The 26,891-nt window shown below is 37.3% G+C and overlaps 1 protein-coding gene across 4 annotated transcripts in view; it reads right to left on the bottom strand.

Annotated features, from left to right (window-relative positions):
• The window catches only part of LOC148942069 (serine/threonine-protein phosphatase PGAM5, mitochondrial-like), a 43,053-nt gene that overhangs the window by 3,683 nt on the left and 12,479 nt on the right, over window positions 1-26,891 (bottom strand). For 2 of the 4 annotated variants that reach the window (XM_089103725.1, XM_089103724.1), the window contains exons 3-4: window positions 17,722-17,936; window positions 7,768-7,898 (exon numbers count right to left, since the gene is read on the bottom strand). In XM_089103725.1, coding sequence (XP_088959851.1) covers window positions 7,768-7,898; window positions 17,722-17,936 — 346 coding nt within the window. Of the gene's footprint in view, window positions 1-7,767; window positions 7,902-17,721; window positions 17,937-26,891 lie in introns of all 4 variants that reach the window. The other 2 variants (XM_089103723.1, XM_089103722.1) reach the window with 1 other exon arrangement.

Below are 26,891 nucleotides of genomic sequence, written 5' to 3'. Positions count from 1 at the left end.
ACAAAGAAATAAACACGCATCATCCGTAATCTTTCTTCTGGCAAAAAATGCAAAACTCCACATTTGTGCATATAAGAGCTTGAAACTTCTACAGTATGATTCACTGATGCGCCGGATCTGGTGGTTGGACTTTCCTTGGGATCCTATGACTCTTAGGGGTGTTTCTCCCCTTTTTTTCAAAAATCAGGCAAATAATCTCAGGCTCGTAACTTTTGATGGGTAGGGCTAAACTTGATGGGTCTTATATATTTGGAATCACCAGAATAAGCTGATTCTTGTGAATCTATTGATATCAAAATTCCGTTTTTAAGAGTTTCGGTTACTATTAAGTCGAGTTGCTCCTTACTTACAGTTTGTTACGAAAAACTGTTTGATACGGCGAGAGCGGATTCACAACAGTGTTCACAACAGGTTCACAACAGTGAAGATTTAATTAAGAAAGAGGCTCGTCTGGCTATATGTGCATTTACCGGCTTTTAATGCCAAAGATTATATCATATTTAAAATTATATAATATGATTTTACTGATGCTTAATGCGTATATCTTCTAACACAATCCATTCCTGTAGGTATTAGTATGTCCTTTTACCTAAAACACCAAAAAATTCAAAACATAATGCACAGATTATGATTCTCAATCCCAAACAAATATCATTATTACTTCACATATCTAAATCTCATATATTAAATTATATTCAACAATGATTATTAATATTCAAAGCAGTTGATGTGTTCAGCAAAGCAAAGACCGCGTCGCATGAGTTAAGGCTTAGCGAGGGGGGGGGGGTCAACACCTTTAAATTATCACGTTAGTAGGCTACATTTGAACTACGTGTATTGACAGACAACAGCCCATTCTAGCGACCTTTCCGGCCATACTCTATAATTTAGCGAATCTAGCCCATGACTTCTATAATTTAGAACGAATCTAGCCCGACTCTATAATTTAACGAATCTAGCCCATGACTTCTATAATTTAGAACGAATCTAGCCTGACTCTATAATTTAGCAAATCTAGCCCATGACTTCTATAATTTAGAACTAATCAGCTAGAAACAATTAATACTTTGACTTGTGTTAATTGAATCAACAAAATAGACTGAAAACCCAAATAGTCAAAGATAAGAAATGTGAGGAAGTACTTTATGACACTTTATTATGAGGTCGATGCAATCTGTTGCTGTGGTAAGAAATCTTTTTAGATGGGTGTTACACAGAAAAGAAAAAAAGGATATAATTGTTATTTTATTGATTTAAAGATCAACATTTCCTGTTCATCTTGTCTGAATCAGTTAATTGAGAAGGCAAATAAGGCCCTAGCTGAATTGAATAGTTTTACAAGTTCTAGTTATTTGGCAGTAAATATTTTAAAAACTAATTTAAAAGACATTTGTAGAAAAGGGGTTCCATGTGTTTTAGATAAAAAAAAAATGTTTTTAATGGTGAATTTTTAAAGCAAGTAAATGGTGTTAAATACTTAGACGTTAGTCTTGATTTTAATTTAAGTTGGAAATCGCATTGTAATTTTGTGGCAGTTAAGATCTCGAGAGGTTTGGGTGTGACAAGAAAACAGAAAAATTAACTCCCGTCAAATGTTTTACTTTTACTGTATCATTCTATTGTTAGCCTTTATTTATCGTATGGTTGCATGCTATGGACTAGTAGTTTTATTTCAAGTTTTAGAAAGGTCCAAATTTTACCAGAAAAAAAAAAAAAAACAGTTCGTATTCTAGGCAATTATATTCAGTTTGAAAATAGCACGTTGAATTGCTTCACAAGTTTGAACATTTTGAATATTTGTCAGTGACGTGATTACCAGTTAGCAATTTTTATATATTAACGCTTGAATAATTGTTCATCGGAGGTATTTTGGGAAATTTTTAGAGCTAATTCATCTTGCCACTGTTATGAGACTAGAAATACATGACCTTGCATCTGAGTTTCAGAGCACTCAATGTGCTACATTCCTGTCTTGTTTTGCGGGGGTGTGAAATTTCCTCCCAGACAGTGGCGCCATTTGGGGGACAGGCAGGGAGGGGGGGGGGGGCACGGTATCCTTTTGTTTGATTTGCCCAATTTTCAACTCTGAAGCTCTTAGTTTATTCTTCCATTTCAAATTTTTTTTTGTTGCTTTTGATTTATTCCTGAAAAACCAAAAACCAGGTCATTAGAAGGCAGCAAATTGAAGACACTCAAAGATTTGCAACAAAGTCACCCATTTGAAGAATATCTGCTTTGGCATGGTTTTGTTGGATTTGGCCTGTCACATTATACCGTCTCCAATAATTTATGTACCCGCTCAGCCTGTAAAGTCATTTGCAACATCCGGGAAAAGGGGGTATCTGGACTAGGATCTTGGAAAGTCGTTTCTCATTTTGTATGTAGTGCATTGTATACTGTAGCGTCATCTTCTTGAGAGATATAGGGGAGACATATATGTGCTAACCACAAACGGACAGAATGGCTTCCAGCATAAACAGTACAGATCTATCCATGAACCCATATGATAAACCCTGTCAACCAGTTCTGACTGACTATCCTTTCACTACCATCAGGAATCCCACAAGAAAATTCAACAGCTCCTATTTCTTAGCATATCCATGGCCGAATATTAAAAAAAACAGGACTTGGGATTCTGCTTCTGTTGTCGACACTTCAGTGGATCATCGCTAAGATCAGGCGAACGATATGGCACAAGAGCATTCATCGGCGTAGGATTGAGAAAGTGGAAAGACATTTCAGAGCTGGTAAGGCAGCACGAAAGCAGTGACCAGCACAAAGCATGTGCCATTTCTTGAACCAAATTTAAAGCTATTCCGACATAGAGGGCCTAATCTGTTGCCTCATGCCTATCCAAAGAACGAGAAAAGGAAATATTAGAGAACAGACGGTATGTAAAGGCTCTGCTAAAAACTACAGCCTTACTTGGACGGCAAGGTCTTGCGTTTCGTGGCCATGATGAAGGAGATTCCAGTGCCAATCGAGGGAATTTCTTTGAGACGTTGAGACCAATGTTCGTAGTGCTAGCTACCGCTGGCACCACTTATTGCTGTGTGCGTGCGGGGTCACCACTTTTAAAGGCAAAAATGGCGCAAAAAAGGTTGCTATGCCACTTACTCGAAGGGGAGAACCCCTTGTCGGCCCAAATGTTAGTAAGATTCCCGCTCTTACCCCAACGGTTCTGCAAATATCGGGTTTGGTACTACCCTATTTACAGTATACCCTGTCCCAGGGTATTATAACGCGATCGAGTGGTCAAAAAGCCACTTTCTAAAGCCAAATGTTCCCGCCTTGGGTTACGGCTAGAAAATCTCTACTCTCTCCATGGAGGTAACAACCCTCCCTGTCAATATAATAATGACGGTACCTTGTAGCTATATTCCTACCCTGCCTGGGTTACAGAACATAGTACACAGTTTGTAGAAAATAATTTACTTGTATTCTTCCAAAAAGGGTCACAAAAACCACAATAATATATATATCCCCGACTGGGGTCCAAACGCAGACTAAAAACATAATAATAATTTGTACAGCACTGTTTGTATGGGGTGACCGTCAATTGGCCCAGCCAATCAGCTGCCTCCTCATTCAGACCCAATTTTACCTCTTAGATTTATCTTTCAAGAACTCCCAACCAGGAAGTACGAAAATAAACTTGTTTCACAGCTTACCTATTACAAAACCACTATCGCTTAGTAACGGGAATTTAGCCTGTCTTTTGAAATTATACTATAAGCAAATAAGTACTAAGAGGCTAGTGCAGCCAATTTTTCACGATGGCTGGCATCATCACATGTGCCAGAAACTGATTCTCTGCTCCTCTCCAATGTAAATTCGTGAGAGCGAGAAAATTTGTTGTTTTGAATTGTGCTGCACACAATCATTACCTACGAATCTTGAAGATTTCAACTTGCAAAATCTAGTGCGGATGCTATGCAATTTAGACCATGGTGGTCATACAGTAGGGACGCGTCGAGGACGACCGATCCAGATTCCAGAGCCAAGCGGTGGAAGAGAGGGCAAATGGATTTTGTAAAGTTGAAGTTAAGTGTTTATGTTTGTAAGGGTAGACCACGGTAGCGCGTGGCCGGTCATTCATATTACGGGGGGAGGTGTTGGGGTTCCACCCCTGTTTCTTTTCCTTTCAGATAAATGACCTATTTTCTTGTCTTTAATTACATTTGCTTATAGTATAATTTCAAAAGACAGGTTAAATTCCCGTTACTAAGCGAAAGGGATTTTGCAATAAGTAAGCTGTGAAGCAAGTTCATTTTTACTTCCTGGTTGGGAGTCATTGATAGATAAATCTAAGAGGTAAAATTGGGTCTGAATGAGGAGGTAGCTGATTGGCTGGGCCAATTGACGGTCCACCCATACAAACAGTACTGTACAAATTATTATTATGTTTTAGTCTGCGTTTGGACCCCAGTCGGGGATATATATATTTTTGTGGTTTTTGTGACCATTTTGGAAGAATACAAGAAAGGTATTTTCTACAAACTGTGTACTATTTTCCGTAACCCAGGCAGGGTAGGAATAGAGCTACAAGGTACCGTCATTATTATTTTGACAGGGAGGGTTGTTACCTCCAAGGAGAGAGTAGAGATTTTCTAGCCGTAACCCAAGGCGGGTACATCTGGCTTTAGAAAGTGGCCATTTGACCACTCGATCACGTTATCATACCCTGGGACAGGGTATACTGTAAGTAGAGTAGTACCAAACCCGACATTTGCAGAACCGTTGGGGTAAGAGTGGCAATCTCAATAACATTTGGGCCGACATGGGGTTCTCCCCTTCGAGTAAGTGGCATAGCAACCGTTTTTGCGCCATTTTTGCCTTTAAAAGTGGTGACCCCGCACATACACGGCAATAAGTGGTGCCAGCGGTAGCTAGCACTACGAACAGTAGGTCTTTTAACGGAAATCAACCCGGACCTGACGGACAAGTCTCGCAAGGCCTATGGCCATTACTTGTCACACGAGTACCAAAATGAATACATTGAGGTCATAGGAAATAAAATTAAAAGTTCTATCACGAAAGAAGTCAGAGAAGCAAAATATTTTGCTGTTTTTCCTGGCAAAACAAAAGACCTCTCAAAAAAGGAATAACTTGTGATTTACGTGCGCTTTGTTCCGAATACGAAAATCAAACAAAGAGCCGTATGTTTCATCCAAATGCGTAAGGTTGACGCTGAGAATTAAGCCGATTTTATTTACAACAAAATAAAGGGCGTCGGCCTTGACTTGTCAAAATGTGTTGGACAGTCCTATGACGGCGGAAGTGTAATGAGCGGACATTTTTCAGTAGTACATACTCGTCTCCGGAAAAAGGCGCTGTAAGCAGCGTATATTCACTATCATTCTAATAAACTTAAGCTTGTTATTGGCGATATATGTACGCAGAAAATGCAAAGAATTTCGTCAGTATCTTCAGTTTTGCAGACAGTTTATGATTTTGTCTCCAACAGCAACACTCGATACCAGTTGTTTCTTAAGGCCCAGAAAAATGCCAACGTGTCCGTACTAACGCTTGAAAGGACAGTTGTGACACGTTGGTCTTACTGGTATAGATCAGTGGCTATAATTCTGGCAAGATATGACTGCATACTCGCAGTTCTTTCAGTTTTTCAAGAATCTTCAAGAATCGTCAGTTGTTCAAGAGAGGAAGCAGCAGAAGCTACAGGTTTTAAGAATTAACTAGAGTCGTTCCCCTTCATAGTCAGTTTGCATATCATTCACGAAGTTCTTGCAGTGATCAACCCTCTTTCTGAACAACTGCAGGCCCCAGATCTGATCATTTCGGACGCCTGCACTTTAATCACCACAACAAAAAACCAACTGAAGACAATGCACAACGTCGAGTATTTTCGAGTCTTACACGGCAAGTCTAAGGAGATGGCTATTAAATGTCGGAGCTGATCTGTTTGAAACAAGCGCTCTTGCTTCAACCATACCAGCAAATCAGAGCAAGTTTAGAATTTATCGAGAAGATTGAGGGACAATTTTATGAAATCAACACTTTGAAAACATAGCACTGAGTCCGAGGGCGCAAGAACAGAAGAGAAAATGCGAAGAGATTTCTACAAGGTTTTGGACAGAGTGGTAAATAAGTTTGAAGAGTGTTTTTCTGTCCAGATGCCAGTGCTAGAAGCCACACGATGCTTTAACCCAAAATCCGAAGACTTCATGAACACAGATTTGCTTCTCGAGATCGCAACATACTTTGATAAGGCTGGCATCGATGTTATAGAGCTGAAGAGTCAAGCTTTGATAGCTCGTGCACATGTGTTGCAGCTTCCACAGAAACTGGCAAACGTTTTAAATCTTTTCAAAAGCCTAGGAGGATTAAAAGAAGGGTATTCTGAGGTTCTTGAGATTGTAAGGGTAGTCCTCACACCCCGCTCACAACATGCTCAAAAGAACGATTTTTCTCTGTGTTGACACTTGTGAAGGATTACCTTCAGACAACAATGGACAACGAGCAACTTTCATATTTGGTCCTTGTGTTTCCTGAAAGAATGTAGTGTAGGAGCTCGATTTTGAAAAGCTTGTGTATGAATTTACAAAAATTAAGCCATAGAGATACCCTTAGCCTAAATACGTGCACGTAATTGTAAGTTTTCGATATGTGTGGTAAATGTTCCACCTTGTAATGATTTTTTGGTCCATAACCAGGTTGTAAAAGGAAAAACATTTAAATAAATTATGTTGCTTTAATCTGTATTCGAAGACTAATTTGAAGAATAGTCTACCAAACAGAGTAATTACATTTTAAGTTTAGGCAGGGCCCAAAATTGATCTTTGCCCCCCCCCCCCCCCCGAGGTTTTCTGAAATGGCGCCACTGCGCCCAGATAGTATTAGGCAGGCTGAAAATGTAAGCCATCTCAAGAGTAGATTGAAGCGTTACCTTTTGGGTGATAGTTGAGAAAGATTAGAAAGTTGTGTGTTATTTCTCTCTATTTTATTTTTATTTATGTAGTATTTGTAAAGCTGTATAATAATGGTTTTGCAACCATCGTCAACAAACCTTCAGGTTTTTTGTAGATGGCTGCTGTAAATTTGTTTGAATTTTCTATGTTAAATGAATTAATTTGATCTGATCATTATTAGCACCATTTGTTACCAAAACAATTCATTCTACCGAAATGTTGATTCTTGACATTTCCGTATTTATAAAAAAAAACTTCAATTTCACACTATTTTGACGGAGTTCCCGTTTTACAAACAATACCTAAAGTTTTTCTTTTGACGAGAACGCAGAAACGTTATCGGGACAATTTAAAGCTCAAGATCAAGTTTTCAGTGCATATCTGGAAGAAAAAACAGCATTTTCAAAATTAATAGGTTTTATTTAAAATGTTTAAATAAGACAGTCTAAACATCATAGCTGTTGCTCAAAACTTTAAGTTGGTTATGGAGGCAGAAAAGTAAAGAAAAAAAAAAGATAATAGAGCTGTCTAGACGGTGATGAAGAAGCGACAAAAAAAAGCGCAAATTCAATGTTTATTATTATTATCTAAAAACGCAGATGGACACGCCAGATATTTTTGATAAAGATGTTCTTTCTGAGGAGTTCATTTTATTTTACTTGAAAACAGACAGCTGACTTCTCTTCTCACTTCTCTATCTGAGCAAGAACGCTTTCCTGTAAATTTGCAAAGATTGTGCAACGTGTGACTTTTTATACACGTCTGACGACTGAATATAATTTAGTTTTTAGAAGGTTAAAATCCAAGAAAAAAAGAATATTGTGAGATATGAACATACCTACAAACACAGTATCGGATTACGTTGGCATGACAAACAATGACTTCGTATGTATCATATTCTTGAGTTGCATCAGCTCTGTGAAAATACTTCCTGAATGCAGCTTCTATTCGAGCACCATCTTGATAGAACTGCTATAAAAAAAGAAGCAAAACAAAGAATTTGGAAAAAAATTCTACCATTATCTAAGAAGTCTAACAAATTAAAACACAATCCTCATTTTAATAGCAGTAGTAACCTTCCTTTTCTTTTACTTCCCCTTCTTTATTTTTCTCTATCTCGTTTATAGTTCAGTGTTTTGATTTTCTGTTCTGGTTTGATTCTTTTTGTTTCTTTCAAGCATTGTCTTGTAACTATAATAACCTACTAAACTGTAACTATAACTATAATAACCTTTTAACTGTAACTATAATAGCCTTCTAATACACCCATCTTATCATATATCTCAAAAACTCCGTAACGTTTGGAGATTTAACTGTTACGAGACCAAATAGAAACACGGAGAAAATACTTACTAAGTTAGAAAAAGACAAACCGAATTTGTTGACGTTCTGACGTGGTAAAGAACTTCCATAATGGCACCAGAAAAAACACAGGGGGAGCAAAAAACGAGCTATAAAGCCGACCAGGCGTTTTTTTTTGTCAAATTGGCCTTTAACTCTATAAAAAAGTCCACAGGACTCTCTCAAATCATTTATTATTAGTGACCGTGTTGCTCGAATCGAGGTCCCGAATGCAAGTCCAAGATACTTAAGAGACGAAGTGGCAAAAATTGAGTCAAGGCAGACCTGAATTTTTGAATCGGAAGGGTGACGACAGCGAAAAATGAGAAATTCAGTTTTAGTAGAATTGACTGACAACCCGATGTCAAATAACCCAGCATGAAGGCTGTTCACAGCAGCCTGCAGTGATTGCAAGTTATAGTATTCTGCAAGGACTGCAAAGGATTGCAAGGTATTCTGCGGGTTGCACAGCGGATAAAGGTTATAAAGGTTTCTTCCTTCTCTCATACCTCGCCAAAATAGACGCGAAAACTGCATCTGCATTCCCAACACCAAGACCCGCACGAAAATCAAACTGATGATCTCCATGATCACAATTCGAGATTTTTAAAAGAAAAATCTTTTCAATTAATTTTGCAATAATAGAACAAACTGTAATCGGATGATAAGAGTCACGAGATTGAGGGTCCTTATTCTTTTTTGAGACACACGTCACGATGCCCTCGCATAGTGCAGTTGATACGAATTGCTGCGCAATACAATCTCGGAAAAGTAACGCCATATGCTCAGCTAGTTTCGCGGTAACATAAATCGAATGTTCAGGTTGGAGTCGCTCAGAACCAGGAGCTTTGCTTTTTTTTAAGGAGACGAATTAGCATAATAACTGACAATGGCGCGATAAAAACAAGATTTTGGCTATGATCTAGTCAAGAAAAATGGCGAAGGAGAATCTACCGAAAAGTTGTGTTCAATGGTGGGGGGCTATCAGAGAATAACGATGAGAAGTGTCTTTCCCAAGAAGTTACAAGTTTTAAGTTACAAGCGAAGTTGAAACTTAAAACGGACAGAAATTATTACTTCACAGCCTATCTAATATATACCAATAAAACTAGTATAAATAAACCAACTAATTATGTTTCCCTAAGCTTTTAGGATTATAGAAAACTAGCGCTTTGCTGAAAACACAAATGTCAAGTATAAAAAAAAGGAATATTGATTCGGGAGTATGTAGCCTGACAAAAATAAGCAAATCTATAAAGCTTTTCATAGTCTTACACCAGTTGTGACATCGGTAACTTTCAGTATACAATTAAAATTATCTTAAAAACATAAACGTAAAATTAAATATTTTTTTTAATAACCGCGAAGCAATTGAACAGCATACAGAAATATTGGATCGATTTATCAGATAGCATTTTGGTCTCGCCAGCTATAATACCAGTAGTGGATAATATACAGTCTTAAATTGTAAGAAATATGCTTTAGTATTACTTGAAATGAAGATCAAATAAGATATAATATGAACTCTGGAAATCTGATTATTTCTCTCTATACAAGAGTGAATTTACAGCTATGATTGAATTTACATTTGATATGAATTTACAGCTAGCTTATTAAGGGGGCCTGGAGGAGGAACCTGCGCGAGGTGTTCTTGCAAACCTCGAGTTAAGGGTTTTGGATTATAGTGATTACAATTATACCATTTTATACTTTCAAGATTTCCCACTTAAGAAGTGGCACCACAAAAAGTGCTCTTCTTAATATTAATTGAGACTTGCAGATGGCAAAGTCCATAGGATGAACGTAAACTGTACTCATTTTTTATACACAGGCGATAAAAAATCTATATCCTGAGTTTTGATTGGACACTAGTTAACCTCCTTGACAAATGGCATAAAGTGCCCTTTTTTGTGTCATATCGCACTTGCGCATCGTGGAATTTATATAAACCACGTACATACGAGAAATAGCTTTTGAATGAGCTCTTAAGCATCTTTCTATGATGTTCTAGTAGCCCTCTAGGCCGAGAAAAAAGAAGAAAAAAAGACCGTTTTAAAGTTTTTTAGCTTTTAGTCACTATGGGCTGTGGTTCGCTCTTTACTAGGTTGCAGCTAATGCTTCGACCATGACAAAGAGTTCATTGCAAATTCTCCCCAAAGCAACTGCTTTTAATTGAGCAATTAAACATCTATATACGATGGTCTGGTAGCCTGCTAATGTTTCAGTAGCTTACTGATGAGCAGACGATTTATGAAACTTACTAAGGGCGCTGGGAGGGGGAGTGTACGAGAGGGGTTCTTGCAAACCTCCAGTTAAGGGTTCTGGAATATAACTATTACAATAGTACTTTTTTGTACTTCAGAGCTTTTCCACTTGAGAAGTGGCACCAAAAGTGTTGTTTTCAGTGCTATATCGCACTTACGAACGGTAGAATTGATAAAAAAAAAGCACGTATATATAACCAATAGTCTTCAAGCGAGTCATTAAACATCACTCTTATAAGTTTTGCTAGCCCAATGGCCCCAGCTTTTCCACTTGATACACGACACCAAAAGTGCTGTTTTTAGTGCCATTTGGAAAATGCAGATGGTGCTAGTGCCATATGGCACTTGCAGATGGCGAAATTTATAAAAAGCACGTAGATATGCGAAATAGCTTTTGAACGAGTCATTAAGCATCTCTCTATGATTTTCTGGTAGCCCGCTAGGCCTACTGAAAAACAAACAAACAAAAAGCGGGAGACAGATCAGTGCTACCCGTGCAAAAAAGTGATTTTCCTTGTTGTTAAAGGAGGGGACTGTAATTTCCCAGCATTAGGTTTTCGACCATGCTGATTCCAATGATACACTTTTCGTTTTCATCTGGCACCATTTTCGAGGGATTTCAGGCTTTTTTTTCGAAATCACATTAAATTTGTTTGCGCAATAAACTTTTACTTTTAAGACAAACCGAAATGATTGTTACCATTCCTGAGTCAGTGCCAGATGACAATTTTTTTCACCAGGCAGTTTTCTTTAAAAACTCGTTTTTTAGCTTTTGGTTACTATGGGTTGCGTTTGCTCTTTACTAGGTTGCAGCTATCGATACAACCATGATTACTCCAGAGATAAGTTATAGGCTTAGACTATTAAGCTAAAGACTATTTTTTTGAGGATATCTGCATCCAAAGAGCGTTTCTTTTGGTAACCTTTATTCTGGACTCAAAGGCTTTCCTGTGGTTACGGAAATGTCTATAAGACGTTTCCTCACGAATCTGAAGACATACACCTTAATCTACGAATAACAAAAGATATAAAAGAACATATGGCAGCAAACAATCTACCAAGTATAGAGTGGGACTCCCAACCCCATAAGGCACAACTAAAACCTTAGCTGCCAACACCTACATTTAGGATCTATTTCCTATAGGCCCTACATTTAGGGCCTATATGATTCTACATTAGGATCCTATAGGCCCTTCTGATGAATTAAAATGAAAATAATGAAGTATTTCCATTGGTTGATGTCCATCAGCTCACCGAGTAACTATACGGATGACAAGAGCACGTGATACCCCTACTTCCACTGTACATTTTGGCCCAAGTGCAAATCCAAGAAAGACAGTATGAGTCTGGTTCTTATTTTCCTTCGTTGCTTCTAAGATATTATTACCAAGAAGCTACTACTTCTGATCAACTAAGTATTATTTCAGCTATATCTGGCTCTACTAAGTAACTATTACTTCAGCTATTACTTAGATATTATGACCAAGATACTTCCTATCTGACAACTGTCTTAGGTAAATATATTGATGAATAGATTTTAGACATCTCTTCCCCCATAGAGGTTCAATTAGTCACCAACCCGCTAAAAGCACAGCTAAGGTACTAGCACATGGCGCTCAATAAGCTTGGTGGGATCTGAAAATCTCTTATGGTAAATATGAAAATTAGCTCTCACTTTCTATCGAGTCAAGCTAAAATCTGACAACCCGTTCAAGGAGATGTCTCGCTTACATGAGTAGGCCACCTTCCTTCCCCAATGAGTAGCATCTAATTTGGATTCAGGAAAGGCTGACGCAGAAAGTAGCTACAACTCTTTACCAAATTAGATTGAGACCTGACAAACCGTTCAAATACTTGTCTAGATGCCGAGAATTCAGGCAACCTCTACCCACAGAGCTCAGGCTGGGTAAGGAGTCTAGGGGAAAAGGTCTAGGGGAATGTAACCTTCCCATTTGAGAACACGTTGGCCCAAGGCCTTTGCGGTGTTCGCTAGGACGAAATCCATCAATACATCTATTTCAGTGGGGATAAAACATAACCCTACCTAACTTCTTACACAAACCGAGTCCACTACTGACCTACCTTTCTACCTTAGCCACAGGGGTAGTGGTGACAACATTCTCTTGGTGCTCCAGAGAGCAGACACGAATAGGGGTCTAACAACTACTACTGCTAGTTTTAGTCACCATACTGCCACTGACCGTTTTGCCCAGCGTCTGATCATGAGGCAGTGTGTTTTCTGGAACACGCTGCCGAGATTGAATGAATTGCAGCTTATAATTGCCTTTTAAAATCATACCCGCCTGATTCAATAGCCCTGGACAAAGGAACCGCAGACCATGGGCAAGAAAAGACCCTTGAAAAGCAATCAGAGGTGAGAGAACGCAGTTCTCTTACTGGTACTGATTCTGAGGGTCAAGTGCCGCTTGCCACTGATGGCTGACGAATGGTGGGTGACTCTCCTCTCTCTTCCAGGGGAAGAGTGTTGCCTGCTCAAGCTGGTCTGAAGCCAGCGGGTGGGCTTTTTCGTACAAATGAGAAAAATGGTGAACACTTCAGTACTACACAGAGGTCCCTTCCACAAGGGGCGAAAAATAGGAAACCCTGTCGCAAAATACCACGCCAAAGGGGGCAACCAGCAGCCCAGCCACTTTGGCACTGTTTTGTTTTATTCTTTTTTTTTCGGCGTGGAGGTAATGGGCCTTTGTAGTCTAAGCACAAACTGTTTTTTTTTTTAGTCCACCCATAATTTTAATAGTAATATAAGTAACTCAACCGCAGAAATATTATTCTCACACAATGTACCAATAACTTTAATCTAATTATCTGGGATACTATGCAAGGATGAGACCTTAACTACAGCTTTTCTATCAGCTGAATTAAATACTGTTCATAATCTATAAAACTAAGATTAAAAGAGATCTGATGATTCAGACGATTGTTAATAATTACTGTAAGAGTGAAAATTTGGTCGACATATACTCTCCCCTTCCTAAAACTGCAATATTCTTCTATTAGTGCTTTATATACCTCATATCTTTGTCTAATAAGTGTAATATTGCTTAATAATTTCATTACTGCAGAAACCAAGCTCATGCATCTCTAATTATCACACTCGGACTTGTCTCTTTTCTTATAAAATGATTTAATTATAGTTTTTTTTTAAATATCTAGGTACTTCCCTTTTTTCAAAAATCATATTTATAATTTTCTGCAATTATATATTTAATTTCAGAACCACCACATTGCAAACCCTCGTTTACCACGCTATCAGCACCTGAGGCAGTATTATTTTTAATCCCTTTAGTACTGTGTAACTTATTTACACAAAATCAATTAACTTTCAAATTTTCGTTTAAAATTTCTGGATCCTTTCCTACAACTTTAGCACGGTTTAACACGTTCTCAAAATGTCCTGCCCATCTCCCTTTAACATTTTCCTTATCAATAATTGAGGCCCTACTCCTATCTTTAACAGCAACAAGTCAAGACTGAGTACTTTCTTCAGTTTCTTAATATGCAATAGAACATGTTACTATTATGCCATCTGGCTACATCTTCCAGCTCCTTGGCAATATTCTCCATAGCTCCAATTTCCCATCTCTTTAATTCATACTTTAATGCCTTCTCTACTTCCCTTACTTTTCTCTTATTCTCGCAACATCGATCCGTAGATTTAGCATCTATCCGTATACTGATTGGTGAATGTAACTTTTAAAATGAACAAATACAATTTTGGAGGTATGTTAGTTTGTTGAACACAATTTTTATTATTGGTGAATCATAAATTATCTACCAATTGAACTGCTATACATTTAAAAAGAAAGTATGGACAAAAATTTACTACATTATGGACTAATACAACTAGATTAATTCTTTAATTAATTCCCGAAAGTACCAACAATTTTAGATTTCACAAAATCAAAAAATAAAATAAAAATAATTTAAAGCATATTTTGAGTATTTCATACACAAATAATTCATTAGTCCATATAATCTAAGTATATTTAGGCTGTGACAATTCAAAATATGTTATGCTTCGATTTTGTCAAAAGTAGTGTTTATATTACATTAATTTAACTAAAACGTTGCATCCATTGGTCCAATCTCTAATTGACACCTAATTGACTCTCAAGCTATGTAGAGGTTTTTGCTTTTTGAAAATGTGTTAATCCTCCTCTTCTCACTTGAAGTAGTAACGTTAGTAGATTTACGTTAGTAGGACAACGAAAAGCGTTGTACCAACCTTCGGCCAGTTTCACAGACAGACATATTAAGCAAACAACTGAATGCCAAAGCTATCAATCCCTCAAGTCCTTAAGAAATGGCACGTCTCAAGAAGTTTGAAAAAAAAGTTGTGAAATGTTCCTTAAAGACTGTCTCAAAATAAATTATATATTTAAAATTATTTGTACTCTATATTTCCTGACTAACAGTCAATGTTGCTAGTTTTAAAACGCATATGTAGACATGCTAATGATTAATTACTTAGCCCCGAAACGTAAAACCTATCGCAATCCATGTTGTCATTCGTGAAAATACAACATGCACAAGCTAAGGCAACGTAACTATTCCTCAAAATATAACACTCATTAAATGCTTAACATATTTGGTTGGTGAAAATAGTTTGATTCTATGTCTATCACCGACTGATTGCCACATAAACACTTTACTAATAATTGCTGAGCAACGTAATTGCGTTGCATTATTATTTGCACTCATTGCAAAGACACTTGCGCGAAGACAAATTTTTTTAACTTTAAAACATATCAGAAATAAATTAAAATGTAGAGCAATTAGCACAAGTATATAACCCTTTGTCCCTAAAGAGGAAGAACCTTTACAACTTTTCCTCATAAGTCACTTTGCGATAGAACAGAAATCATCAAACAATGAAAAATTCAAATCTGGCTACCCTCGGGCTGTAAAATTCAACGGTTTAAAATTTCTTGATTGGCCGTCTCCTTGGCCGTACGACCAACAAATCTAGGTACTTTAGTTTAAAACATAGGTGGGGGTTAATTGCCCCATAAGTCTCAAGCAGATTGAAGTCGCAGAAAGAAAATACGTCTCTGAGAACGTCTCATCACTCTCGGTTCCTGTTGACCCAGAGCACACACCCCAAAAATTTGAAGCGGATCAGTAAAAAAAAAAAAAAAAAAAAAAAAAAAAAAAAAAAAAAAGCGGTCGGCTTTACACAGATTGTAAATCATTGCACGTGTTCGATTTAAACGAGTAATAATCTACTCATCGTCATCAAGAAGTGTCAGAGGGCCCGCAGACATACTTTGTCCCTCCAGTTATGCAGATATGACCACAATCTCCATGGTTGTGGTCAAAACAGGGCACAACAGGCTTACATTTGTGCTAAAAAGTGGGCGGGGGTATTGGAGCAGCCTATGTCCCATTTCAGTTCTCCAATCATAACAATTGAAAATCCGTCTGATATTCTGGTTCAAACAAGGTACAGAATGCTTACTATTCTGCAAGAAAGTCGGCGCAGGAACGGGAAGAGATGTTACAGGCCCGCACTACACCTCCGCCAATATGGATTCAGAGTCCTTCCGTGATTCCCCTTCTAACCAAGGGCAAAGCGTGTGCCTTAATTTGGAATAAGAAGGCTGGGAGAAGGACAAGGGTGTCAGAGTCTCCACTGCCTCACATCTAACCTCAAATGGTAATAACCATGAAATCCTTGTGTGTTCTGTTTCTAACGAGGAGCAACCAGCCGAATTTTACAGTAAAATGCTGACAAGAGGAGCGAAGAAGCATTTTAGGAGGGCCATGGCCCTACTTTTGTCCACCAATCATGCAGGCTGAAAATCCTTTCCTGATTCCACTCGAATAAATTGCAACATGCCTTCCTTTGTGCCAAACGTTGGCAGTAGCAGAGGCGTGAGCCTAAGGACCTACCATGAGTCTGGGGAGCTTACGATTAAACGAATTCCTATGTAACATATTGCTTTCAGAAGCCTGGCAAGGCCGAAAAATACTTGGTCCTGCCGTAAGCACAAGAACAATTTGGCAGAGGCGGGACGACATTGGAAGATCTCTCACCAACTTATGCCAGGTATACGAAATGAAAATGCTAGCATATTTTCAGTCCAAACAAGTTACAACATGCCAGTTTTTCAGCAAAAATTTTGGCAATGGGAGGGCTAGGGGGATGTTGGAGGAGCCATGGGCATATTTTCTGAATTGAATCATATAAATTGAGGACCCTTTGCCTCCAGATTTTTTTTGGGACCAATTCAGGTTTTAGCTCACTTTTGAGCAGTCATTGCCCAAAATATTTTCTTGTGTGTATAAGCCCCTAGCGTGTCTCATTAACATATAAATGTACAGAAAAAAACTTTCTTTGCACAAATAAATTCATCAGTTTTTGAAAGAATACCTATAAGCATTAAAAAGTTAATTGCTTCTATTTTAGTTTTAAAATTTATTTTCTTGCCGTGGGCCAACTTTCTAATGTTACTGCTAAGAAAGGAAGAAACGCAGGAATCCCATTTCTTTAGAAATGAGAGAACCATTGAATTTTAGGAGGCACATGCAACACCGTTCCCCAATCTTAGTCTCAAATAAAGAAAATGATTTCACAAACTCAAAAATAAAAGTAGATGGCAGCATGTAACGTTCTTTTTTTGGATATCCCAATGTTTCTATATATTATCAAAGAAAATAAATTGACAATTGGGACAAAGAACCGTCACACATCTTAAGCACTGTTGAACTTAATCGAACTTCAATATGGGACATCTAGCTAATTTGTTGAATGGAGCTTTCCACCCAGTAAAAAAAACACGATTTGAAGAAATAAAAGATTGGCAGAACAACTTTAGGTAGTTTTCTCTAGCACAGAGTACAAAGCTCGACTTCAACTCACACATTTTTGGTTCTGGCTCAACCCCATGTAAAAACCATCCTTTTTGGTTCCAAGCAGGTAAAATCCAAACTTTCATATCCCCTTTGTCTGTGCCTACAGAGAGAAATTGCCCTCTTATCCTGTGCAGATAGGAGTATGTGATTTTTTTTTGCATTACTTAGGAAACTTAAGATCAGCAGAAATAAATAAACGTTCAAATGTACAAGGTTTTGTTTTTTCCACTCTGTTTTTATCTGCTTTATGACATAAAACAACTGTGATAACAGCTCCCGAGGTATTACACACAACTAACTGAAACACTTACGTATACTTCGGGTTTCCAGTGAGACACAGGGGGTTCGGGTTTAATGGGTGCACCTTCCCGTATGAGGTCACATGACTTTGTTTTGGTTTCACCCAGGACTTCTTGAATAATCATTGCTGTTTCTGTAGCTCGAGTCATTGTCGACCTCAAAACCAGGTCGTAGTCAAATCCTAGCTCCTTTAGTCTCTGGCCAGTCAGTTTAGCTTGCTCCCGACCTAGATGGATATAATAATTCCAAAGAAAGTCTAAAATTATTACTTTCAATGCTGGGTTACTAACCATAAGTCAGTAGCCCAAAGCAAGAACAGACTGTCAGAGTCCTAGTTTATAGTGACAGGAGAGGGGAGGGGAGTGATCGGCCTTTTATGAAACAACCAGTGAATCTTGTTTTGAATAAGGAATCTCTAGGATGTTTCGACAATAAGAAGACGGACTAAACATGACTATTCTATTTCGGGAGAATTTTTAGAGTCAAAAACAAACTGACTGCAAAAACCGAATCATGGTGGGTACTTGTTAATAATACGGAACGCACTCTAAAAGTGAAGTTAGGTTAATCCTAATGAAATATAACCTTTAGTTTACATTGTAATATAATTTGGGCTATGTATTTGCACATTCGGGGGGGGGGGGGGAAAGTATTTGGCCAGCGCCCCAAACCTACCCCCCTCCCCTTAATGTGTAAATATATACCCCAAATATACAAGTCCAATGCATTCTGTCTAAGTCCAATGCATTGTATCCCCCGTCACTTGCCTTGGTAGCAATGAAACCGGTTTTTCTAAAATCTGACCTAAGCGTAATTCTTGAGTGTCTAATTAACAAGTACCTCATGGTGATATTTTAGAAATAAAGATATCACCATCATTATCATTACTATCATGGAGGCGACTGAAGAAACACGCATGGGCGCCCATAAGCTGAATTTTAGGAAGGGGCTTACCTGCTCTAATCGGCACTTTAAATGCTGTAGAAACTTCAAAAAGAGCTCATTTGATTCGAAATTGAGGACTAGTGCCCTTTTTAATGGTCAAAAGTGATTGGAGGGCAACTAGTCCCCCCCCACGCCAATGATTTCCCCAAATATATCCAATCAAAATTTTGAGATAGCCATTTTGTCCAGCGTAGTTCAAAGGTCCGGAAATTATGACTTTGAGGTCGACAACCCCCTCCCCACAACCCTCAGGGCAAGGGCTGTAAGTTATGCTCTAGGCGCATATAAGGTTTTATCGAAAGAGTGGTCGTATACAACTTGGAGGAGGCTCATTGGATAGGAAATCAGAAGTTCTAGTGCCCTTTTTAAGAATCAAAGTGATCGGAGGGCAGCTACCCCCCCCCCCGCAAACACACACACACGTCGTATGTTCCCGAAACGCATCTGATAGAAGTTTTAAGCTGGTCATTTGTTGTTGTAGAAACTTCGGAAAGGGCTCATTCGGCTGGAAATTGAAAGGGCTAGTGCCCTATTTAATAGTCAAAAGTGATTGAAGGGCAACCATCCCCCGCCCCACGCCCATCCTTTCAACAAAAACTTCCAATCAAAATTTCGAGATAGCTATTTTGTTTGACGTAGTTTAAAAGTCCAAAAATTAAATCTTTAAGGATGAGAACTCCTCCTCCCCCAACCCTCAGGGCAAGGGTTTTAAGTTATACCCCGAGGACATATAAGGTTTCTATGGAAAGAGTAGTTGTAAATATGGAAATTGGAAGTTTAAGTGCCCCTTCTAAGAGTCAAATTTATCGGTGGGCAGCTATACCCCCCCACGTCATATTTTCCCCAAATGCATCCGATAGAAATTTTGGGATAGCCATTTGTTCAAAAATAATCCAAAGATCACATAACAAGGCCTTGGGGGTTGACATCCCCTCACCCAAAGTCTGGGTGTAAGGGTTGTAGGTTATGCCCAAGGGGCATGTAAGGTTTTCATGGAAGGGGTGGTCATGTGAACTTTAGAGGAGGCTCACTTGGCTGAAAATGTATAGTTCTAGTTCAATTTTAAGAGTCAAACGTGATGGAGGAAAAAATAGCCCACCCCCTTGACATCCTCTTTTCAACAAACACATTCGATCGAAATTGCGAGATAGCCATTTTGTAACCAACAGTCCAAAGAGCATATAACAATGTCTTCAGGAATCAAATATAAGGAATATTTAGGCGGATGTTGAACTAAATCAAAACAAACTATGAGCATATGGACTTTCAAAAAGGTGACAAAGAAATATCTGAAGAACAAGTTATATCATTAAGTTAGACCTTTAAGAGAAAGTTTTGGGTGATTTTGAACTACCCAGAAGGCACTAAGTGTGTACTTTTAATACTACCACCACAGTTACTGTAACTTATGGCGCTAACAGTATTAAGTTGAAACTTTTAGGGAGCGTTTAGGGGAGTTCCAATTAAACGAAAAAAATGCACGCGTGCAGGTTTTCAAAAGAGCATATAAGCAATATCATAGGCAGCACGACTCAATAATAGCTAGAAATATTATTGAAACATTTAAAGGAGCTAGTTCGATTCAAAATTAAAACTTCTAGTGTCCTTTTTAAGAGTAAAAAGAGATTGGAGGGCAATCAGCCCGTCTCTCAAGGCAATTCATTTTCCATACACACCCAGTCAAATTTTGAGACAACTATTTTGTTCCGCATAGTAAAACAGTCCAGCAACTCTGTATTTAGGGATATTGGGCACGTCAATCCCCCACAATTATGCAATTGGTCCATTATGCTTTAAAACTAAATGGTGCTTTAAAATAAATCAAAAAGCATCATGTTTATGGTTGCCAATAAGAAACCTCAGCAATATATCGAGAACGACTGGGGGGTATTAAGTTGAAGGTTTTGGGGCTACTATTTTTTACTGCTTCTGCTCTTACAATTTAAATAAATAACTAGAGTGTAAGTGTATCCAGGTTGTCAAAGAGCATGTATAGAATCTTTTGGGAATGATATTAAGTTTTACTTTTCAGGTCAACTTAAGGAGGTATAAAATTAAATTAAAAAATATTATTTATGTCATGATTAAAAATTTTTGAAAACGTTGCTCCAAACATGCAAATAGCAAGCCAAACTATGGATTCTTATACAAAAAAAACGAAAAGATATAAAATATTATTTATTTTTCATGAAAAAGACTATCTCAATAAAAAACGAACCCTAGGTATTTCCACCACTTTGCTTGAATCTCTGGCAACTCTCATTTCATACTTATTGTGATTACGTTTGATCAGGTTTAAAGCTTTGTCAGCTTCGTTGTTAGTATTTGGCTCGGTATGACTAACTGACATTTAAAAAGAAAGCGATTTAGTGACATTTAAAAAAGAAAACATATTGATAGATATCATAATGGTGAAATGGAACTGTCAACGATCTTTTTATCATTTTTTTTTTATCAAAAAGAGTTCCAGTAACTGATGAAGATGTCGCTTTGACTAGTACAGTTCCAGCTTGTTGAGGCAAGGGTAGAAGGTACTCGTCTGAACTCTTATCACTTTATCACTTTTCTGTATTTTTTCCCTGCTGTTGTTGGAGTATTGGAGAGTTTTGCTGACAACCAGTCTGATTCAGGTCTAACAACGAAAGTCACCTTAGTAGGAGCCACAACCAAGTTAAGTTTCATTTTCTCTCTGATTCTTATTGGAAAAGTGAGTTTGATTCTGCTTTCAACTTCTGTTTCTCTACTGAAGGAAGATTTAGATCTTTTTGTCTGCTGTAAACATATCAATTATTGGCGCCGGCAAGGGGGGGGGGCATGCACTATAAGGAAACTATAAGGAAACCAAAGGAAAAAGAGGAGAATAGGGAACAACCATGGAAAAAATGTTTGTTGCTCCCTTGTTGCCTGCCTGCCAATAGATTTTCACCCATAATAAGGAAATTATAAGTTCTAATTTGTGACTGAGTAACACTTAACAAGTTTTCCACAAACATCTTTGGAGCAAAAAAAAAAAAAAAATCAAATTCTTCACAGTAATGAATGTTAAAAAGATACCAATCATTGTCCTTAACAAAAGCATAAGAGCTAGATCATTGATATAAGTCAGACAAAAGAACAGCTTTTCATTATTGTCTTAAAAATATAATGGTTTATTAGTAATTAGTGCAGTTATTAGAACACAATGAAGTTCGTATAATTATAGAAAACACAAAGAAAACAACTTTCTTTCGGTAAGAGTATGCAATTTCGCAATTTCGGTAAGAGTATGCCGTCAACATTTGCTTGCATTGCAAGAGTACCCATGAGCTGATATATGAAGCCACTATAATCAGAAATGTTTCCCCTGAACGGAATGCTGGGAATTTCTGTATTTTCCCCCTGGACGGATAGATTTTTTGTATTTTATTATGTTTTATTTTTTGTGTAGATTTTTTGTCATTTATTTTCTTTTTCCAGGAGTGATTGTACTTATCTAGTTGTCACTTTGAAAAAGATTTATTTTTTTACAGATATGAAGTATAAAGGTGTCAAATATACTAGCCTTTGGTATTCAAAATTAAACCAAAAATATTGAAGTAAAATTTTTTATTTGATTTTCTTAATCTTAGTTTTAATGTTTTACTTTGAACAAACTACTTTGATAATGCGTTACTTTTTAAAAACACTGAGTCTAAAGGCATTAAATATTTTGGTGTTTGATAACCAAATTCAAAACTGTCTATATTGTTAAAAAATATCCGTCCAAAGCTTCGGCATTGCTCTAAATGCTGGGAGTTAATATCTTAGTTTTTATAAGTAGGCTATTGTTTTGTGTAGTTTTTGTAATTGCTTACTTTTTTTCATTTTTAAACACTTTTACTTTAATTGAAATACTTTTTCGATTGCCTTTAGAAAATTGTTTGTCTCTAAGCTTCATTAAATAAAGAAAAAAAAAACAAGTTTTTTCAACTGAAAGTAAGGATCAGCATTAAAACTTAAAACGAATAGAAATTATTACGTAAATGACGGGGGTTGCCCCCCTTCTCAACACCTCACTCATGACGCTACAGTCTTTTGGCACTTTAAAAAAGTTACTTATTATTCCAATTAAACGACCCTTGTGTTTCAGGAGTCGTTTTTAAAGAATTGGGACAAAATTTAAATTTTAGCGTAAAGAGCGAGATTTTGAGGAGGGGGCAACCCCCGTCATATACGTAACAATTTCTGTTCTTTTTAAGTATTAAGTTGCTCCTTACTTTCAGTTGAAAAAACTTGTTTCTTCTGATCGTTTTTTATATAACGCCAGGATACCTGGCTCCACCTCCACGGAAAAATCCCCCCCTCCCCATAGAAACATCCTCTGGACAATTCAATCCTGGCAAAATTTTACCCCTGACAATTACCCTAACATCTCCACGCGTAAAATTGAATCGGTAAAGAGGAAGCAAGTCATATAAAGAAATTTCGTATATGAATTTTGACAAATTCACCCAGTGTAAAATTTCCTCTGAAAATTTCACCCCCTGGGAACTATCCTCTCTATTGAAAATTCTCCCAGCAGAAAATTCGTCCTCCCCCACCCAAAAAATGTATGCATACTTCCCAATGACAAATAAAGCAATGCGTGAGCTTAAAAACCTTTCCCCGGGGGCTGTAGGGGTCATTTTATCTCCAAAGACATAGTTATTGGGCCTTTCAACTATGCTGAACAAAATAGCTATCTCAAAATTTCGATCGGACAAGTTTGGGAAAAAGTGGCATGGGGGGGCCCTAGTTGCCCTCTTAAAGCTTTATCTTGCTCATTAAAAAAAGGTTTTTAGTGCTTTGAAATTTTTTTGTTTTCCGATTGCAATTTTATTTTTAAACTTGGAAAAAAGCCAACCTTCACAGTAAAGAGTAAGGAGCTAAGGAGGAGACAGCCCTCTTCATACAAAGAACAAGCTGTTCAAAAAGGTTTCAAATATTTTCCTTGCTTTCAGTTGAAAAGCTCTTTTTTTTATTTTATTTCTGATTGTTTTCCAAATCATACCCAGGCCTAACAAAGATATAACTCGAGGTACCGGTCCCTTAAATCCCTGGTCAATTGCTTTTAAAATGTTTAAATCAATAATTGTACGTTGATTAGTACCATTCTACGTTTAAATTTGCAATTTCAATTTTGGATAAAATTTGAATATACTTAAAAAGTTGGCAATGAATAGTTATTTTGGTGAAAAGTCCTTGTTAGTATCACGACTAAAGAATTTTGGTTGGATGAAAAGGAGTATTATTGTTTTTTGTGGATGGATATTCTGTGAGACTTTTGATCTTCTACATAACTGAAGCCATCACAACTTCTACAATAGGATTTTCTTATCGATAAATACATTACATATAGGCCTATATATATATATATTTTTTAAATACATTGAAGTACTTCATATAAACAGAAAAAGAAACATATTACCATTTAAAATTGCTGAAAACTAAGTTCCTAGCAGTATTTGCCACCCCAAGGAAATTTCCTGGCGGGGCTGATTATGATCTGCCTTGCCTTTTCCACCTCTGTGCTAGTATATACGGGAATGTAACATATTAGCTGTATAGAGAAACAGTCCAGTTAATTCCTACTCCTCCCTTCCTCTTTCAACGTTTATCTGAAGCCTCATGAAGAGTAAGCAGTTTGTCCATTAAAATGCACTTTTGTAGGAATCTACCCTACCCCCACCTAAACAATCACTCCCCTCCTATTATAGCTGATACACCATTACAGATCACCAAACGTAGCCTAATTTCATTACAAATACAGCGAATTAACTTGGTTGAATCCAGCACAATCACCGTGTGGCATTACTTTTTTTGCAACTGGAAAGCCTAAAATATAGTTATTGATACTTTTAAATCAATTAGCCTCTCAGGATTTTAAATTTATTGCAAATCCGTTCTCTTCAGGGTAAAACCGTAGTTTGGTGCCTTAAACCAGCTACAACTGTCACCCAGTCACCACTGCTACTTTGGCGTCTTGCCCCCCCCCCCTGGAAAATTTTCTGCCGGAACCCTTGATATCGATCTATGCAAGTATGTATTAAAAGAGTTCACGGAAGCGGATTTCCCTTCTATTTATGGGAAAGCAGTCCAGGCAGCTGAAAATGTTGGGGCACTCGCCTCAATAGCAAGATGCAGTTGTAGGTCATTCTTCTCTTCAGACACTTCTCTCTTTTAGAAAGACTTTGTCTTTTCCGCCGTACTTCTAGAAGCTAAGTGAATAACTCGAGATGAGATTTCTTAACCACGAAGCTACAGCATTCGAAATCCTACTTCTGCTCCCTCGTTTTATTGTTGATACTGTATTAGCTAAGGTTGTGACGAAGCTGCAAAACTACAAAAATCTCTGTTTCTCCAAGAATAGTCTCCTTGCTAAGCTGACTGTCTGGAAAATCAAAGGTAGGTCTATAGGCGAGTCTCATCGTTCTGGTAAAGTATCTGAAACTTTTACTGCTGCAACAATCACTTTTTTCCAACTGTGCATTCACTTTTCATTGTATTCTCCATCCTCCGTGTTACGAGAGCACCTGCAGAGTGTTCATTTAGCACGCTAAAGTGGCTTAAAACCTAACTCCAAAATCAGACAGGACAGGCAGGTTGAATGGTCTCACACACATTACTATCAATTGTGATGTCAAGGTGTAAATTAATAATATTTTAAGCAAATGTAGGAGGAAATCAAGACAGATTAAAATATAAAGAGTATTAACAGTGATCATGTCGTTTTGTATCTGATTCAAGGATTAGCAAAACTAGAGGTCTTCAATTTGGTTAATCGAGCTGATTATTATATCTTCTATTTTTAGTAGCATAGAAACAAATAAACTCAAAAAGGAGACTATGACAGTAACAAACTTAGTGCTGGAAAGTTTCTAAACTTCAGGTAGCTTTTAGCTGCCCCCCCCTCCCGAACGGAAATCCTAAATAGGCCATTGCCTGGAAGGCCATCTTAAAGTGGGCTTCAAACAATCTGTAGTGTAAAAAACATAGTTGCTTGTTCTTGTTATTACATGAGCCACAAATCTTAGTCTAAAAGTTATCAAACAGCTCTGAAATTCTGTTTGAAACTGAGTTATTAAATTAGAAACATTAAATCTTGAACTCATCCACATTGAGGCATTTTTCTAAATTTTTATTCTGAAAGAGATATGTACACCTTATTTGTAATAAGTAGGACCAACTAAATTAAATAATCTAATAAAGTAAAAATAATTTAATAATCCTAAATTTGGAATTTGAATAGAATGCCAAACCAGATATGTTGATGTTTTGGAGAAAAAGCAAAAGAATTTTTTATCCAAATTAAATGTTTTTTTCTCATAATTTATATAGAGCTGCGCACGAAGCTTAATTTATTTTATTTGATTTAATTTTTGAATGAAGTGTTAATTTGTGAAGTGTTAATTTATTATCTATAGAATGAAGTGTTAATTTGTGTGGTAATTTTAATTGAAGGCCTTTGCGTATTTGTTGTTATATAGTTTAAAATAATTTTATGGCCTGTTGATTAGCGGTTATTATTTTTATTTATTTCTTTTTTACTCTTCGTATTCGGAGGAAATAAAAAGTTTGAATTGAATTGAATTGAATATACCCTATGTCCAGGGCATTTTGACGAGCGTTAACTTCTCGGACATAATACGAGATGTGGGATAAGAAATTGACAAAAGAGCCCAGAACCATGATTAAAAAAAATACTATAGAAGGTTGAGAAATAGAGAAATTTAGCTTTGTGAAGTTTATTGTACATGGTATCACTACACAACGGTACTTTTGGAACGGACCAGTTTACTAGTGCTATTTAATTGAGTGATTGTCTGTAGATCAGATTCGAGTCGCATTCTTATTGTATTCTTTGAGCAATATATATAATCCAGAGATAAACTAGATTTTCCTCATTCAGGACTCAGCAGAATCTTTGTCTAATTGTAACTATCTTAGTTTACGTCTCGCTAGTTAAGGTCTTCGAAATCAGCAAGCTAGGAGTACCAGATCTGGTCGATCAAGAAAGCGTGAACATACTGTGACCAGTGCACGCAGCACCAGTTCGATACGCACCCAGTTAGTGCGAAAGCTTCTGAGAAAGAGGATTACGCAGCTAAGGTGGGGTCAATGGGATCACCCTTTAAAAGACCATGGGGACAAAAAAAAAATATAACATTGTCCATAAATAGTTTCTAATTGACCAAATTACTCTTGCTTTTTATTCATACTTGGTGAGCAGATAATCTTA

This window comes from Artemia sp. Qi Xiang Cuo, chromosome 17 (genome assembly GCF_049724085.1).
Source record: "Artemia sp. Qi Xiang Cuo chromosome 17, ASM4972408v1, whole genome shotgun sequence".
In the NCBI taxonomy this organism is placed as follows: domain Eukaryota; kingdom Metazoa; phylum Arthropoda; class Branchiopoda; order Anostraca; family Artemiidae; genus Artemia; species Artemia sp. Qi Xiang Cuo.
Note: the sequence above shows the minus strand (reverse complement) of the source record. Positions and strands in the feature narration are given on the sequence as shown.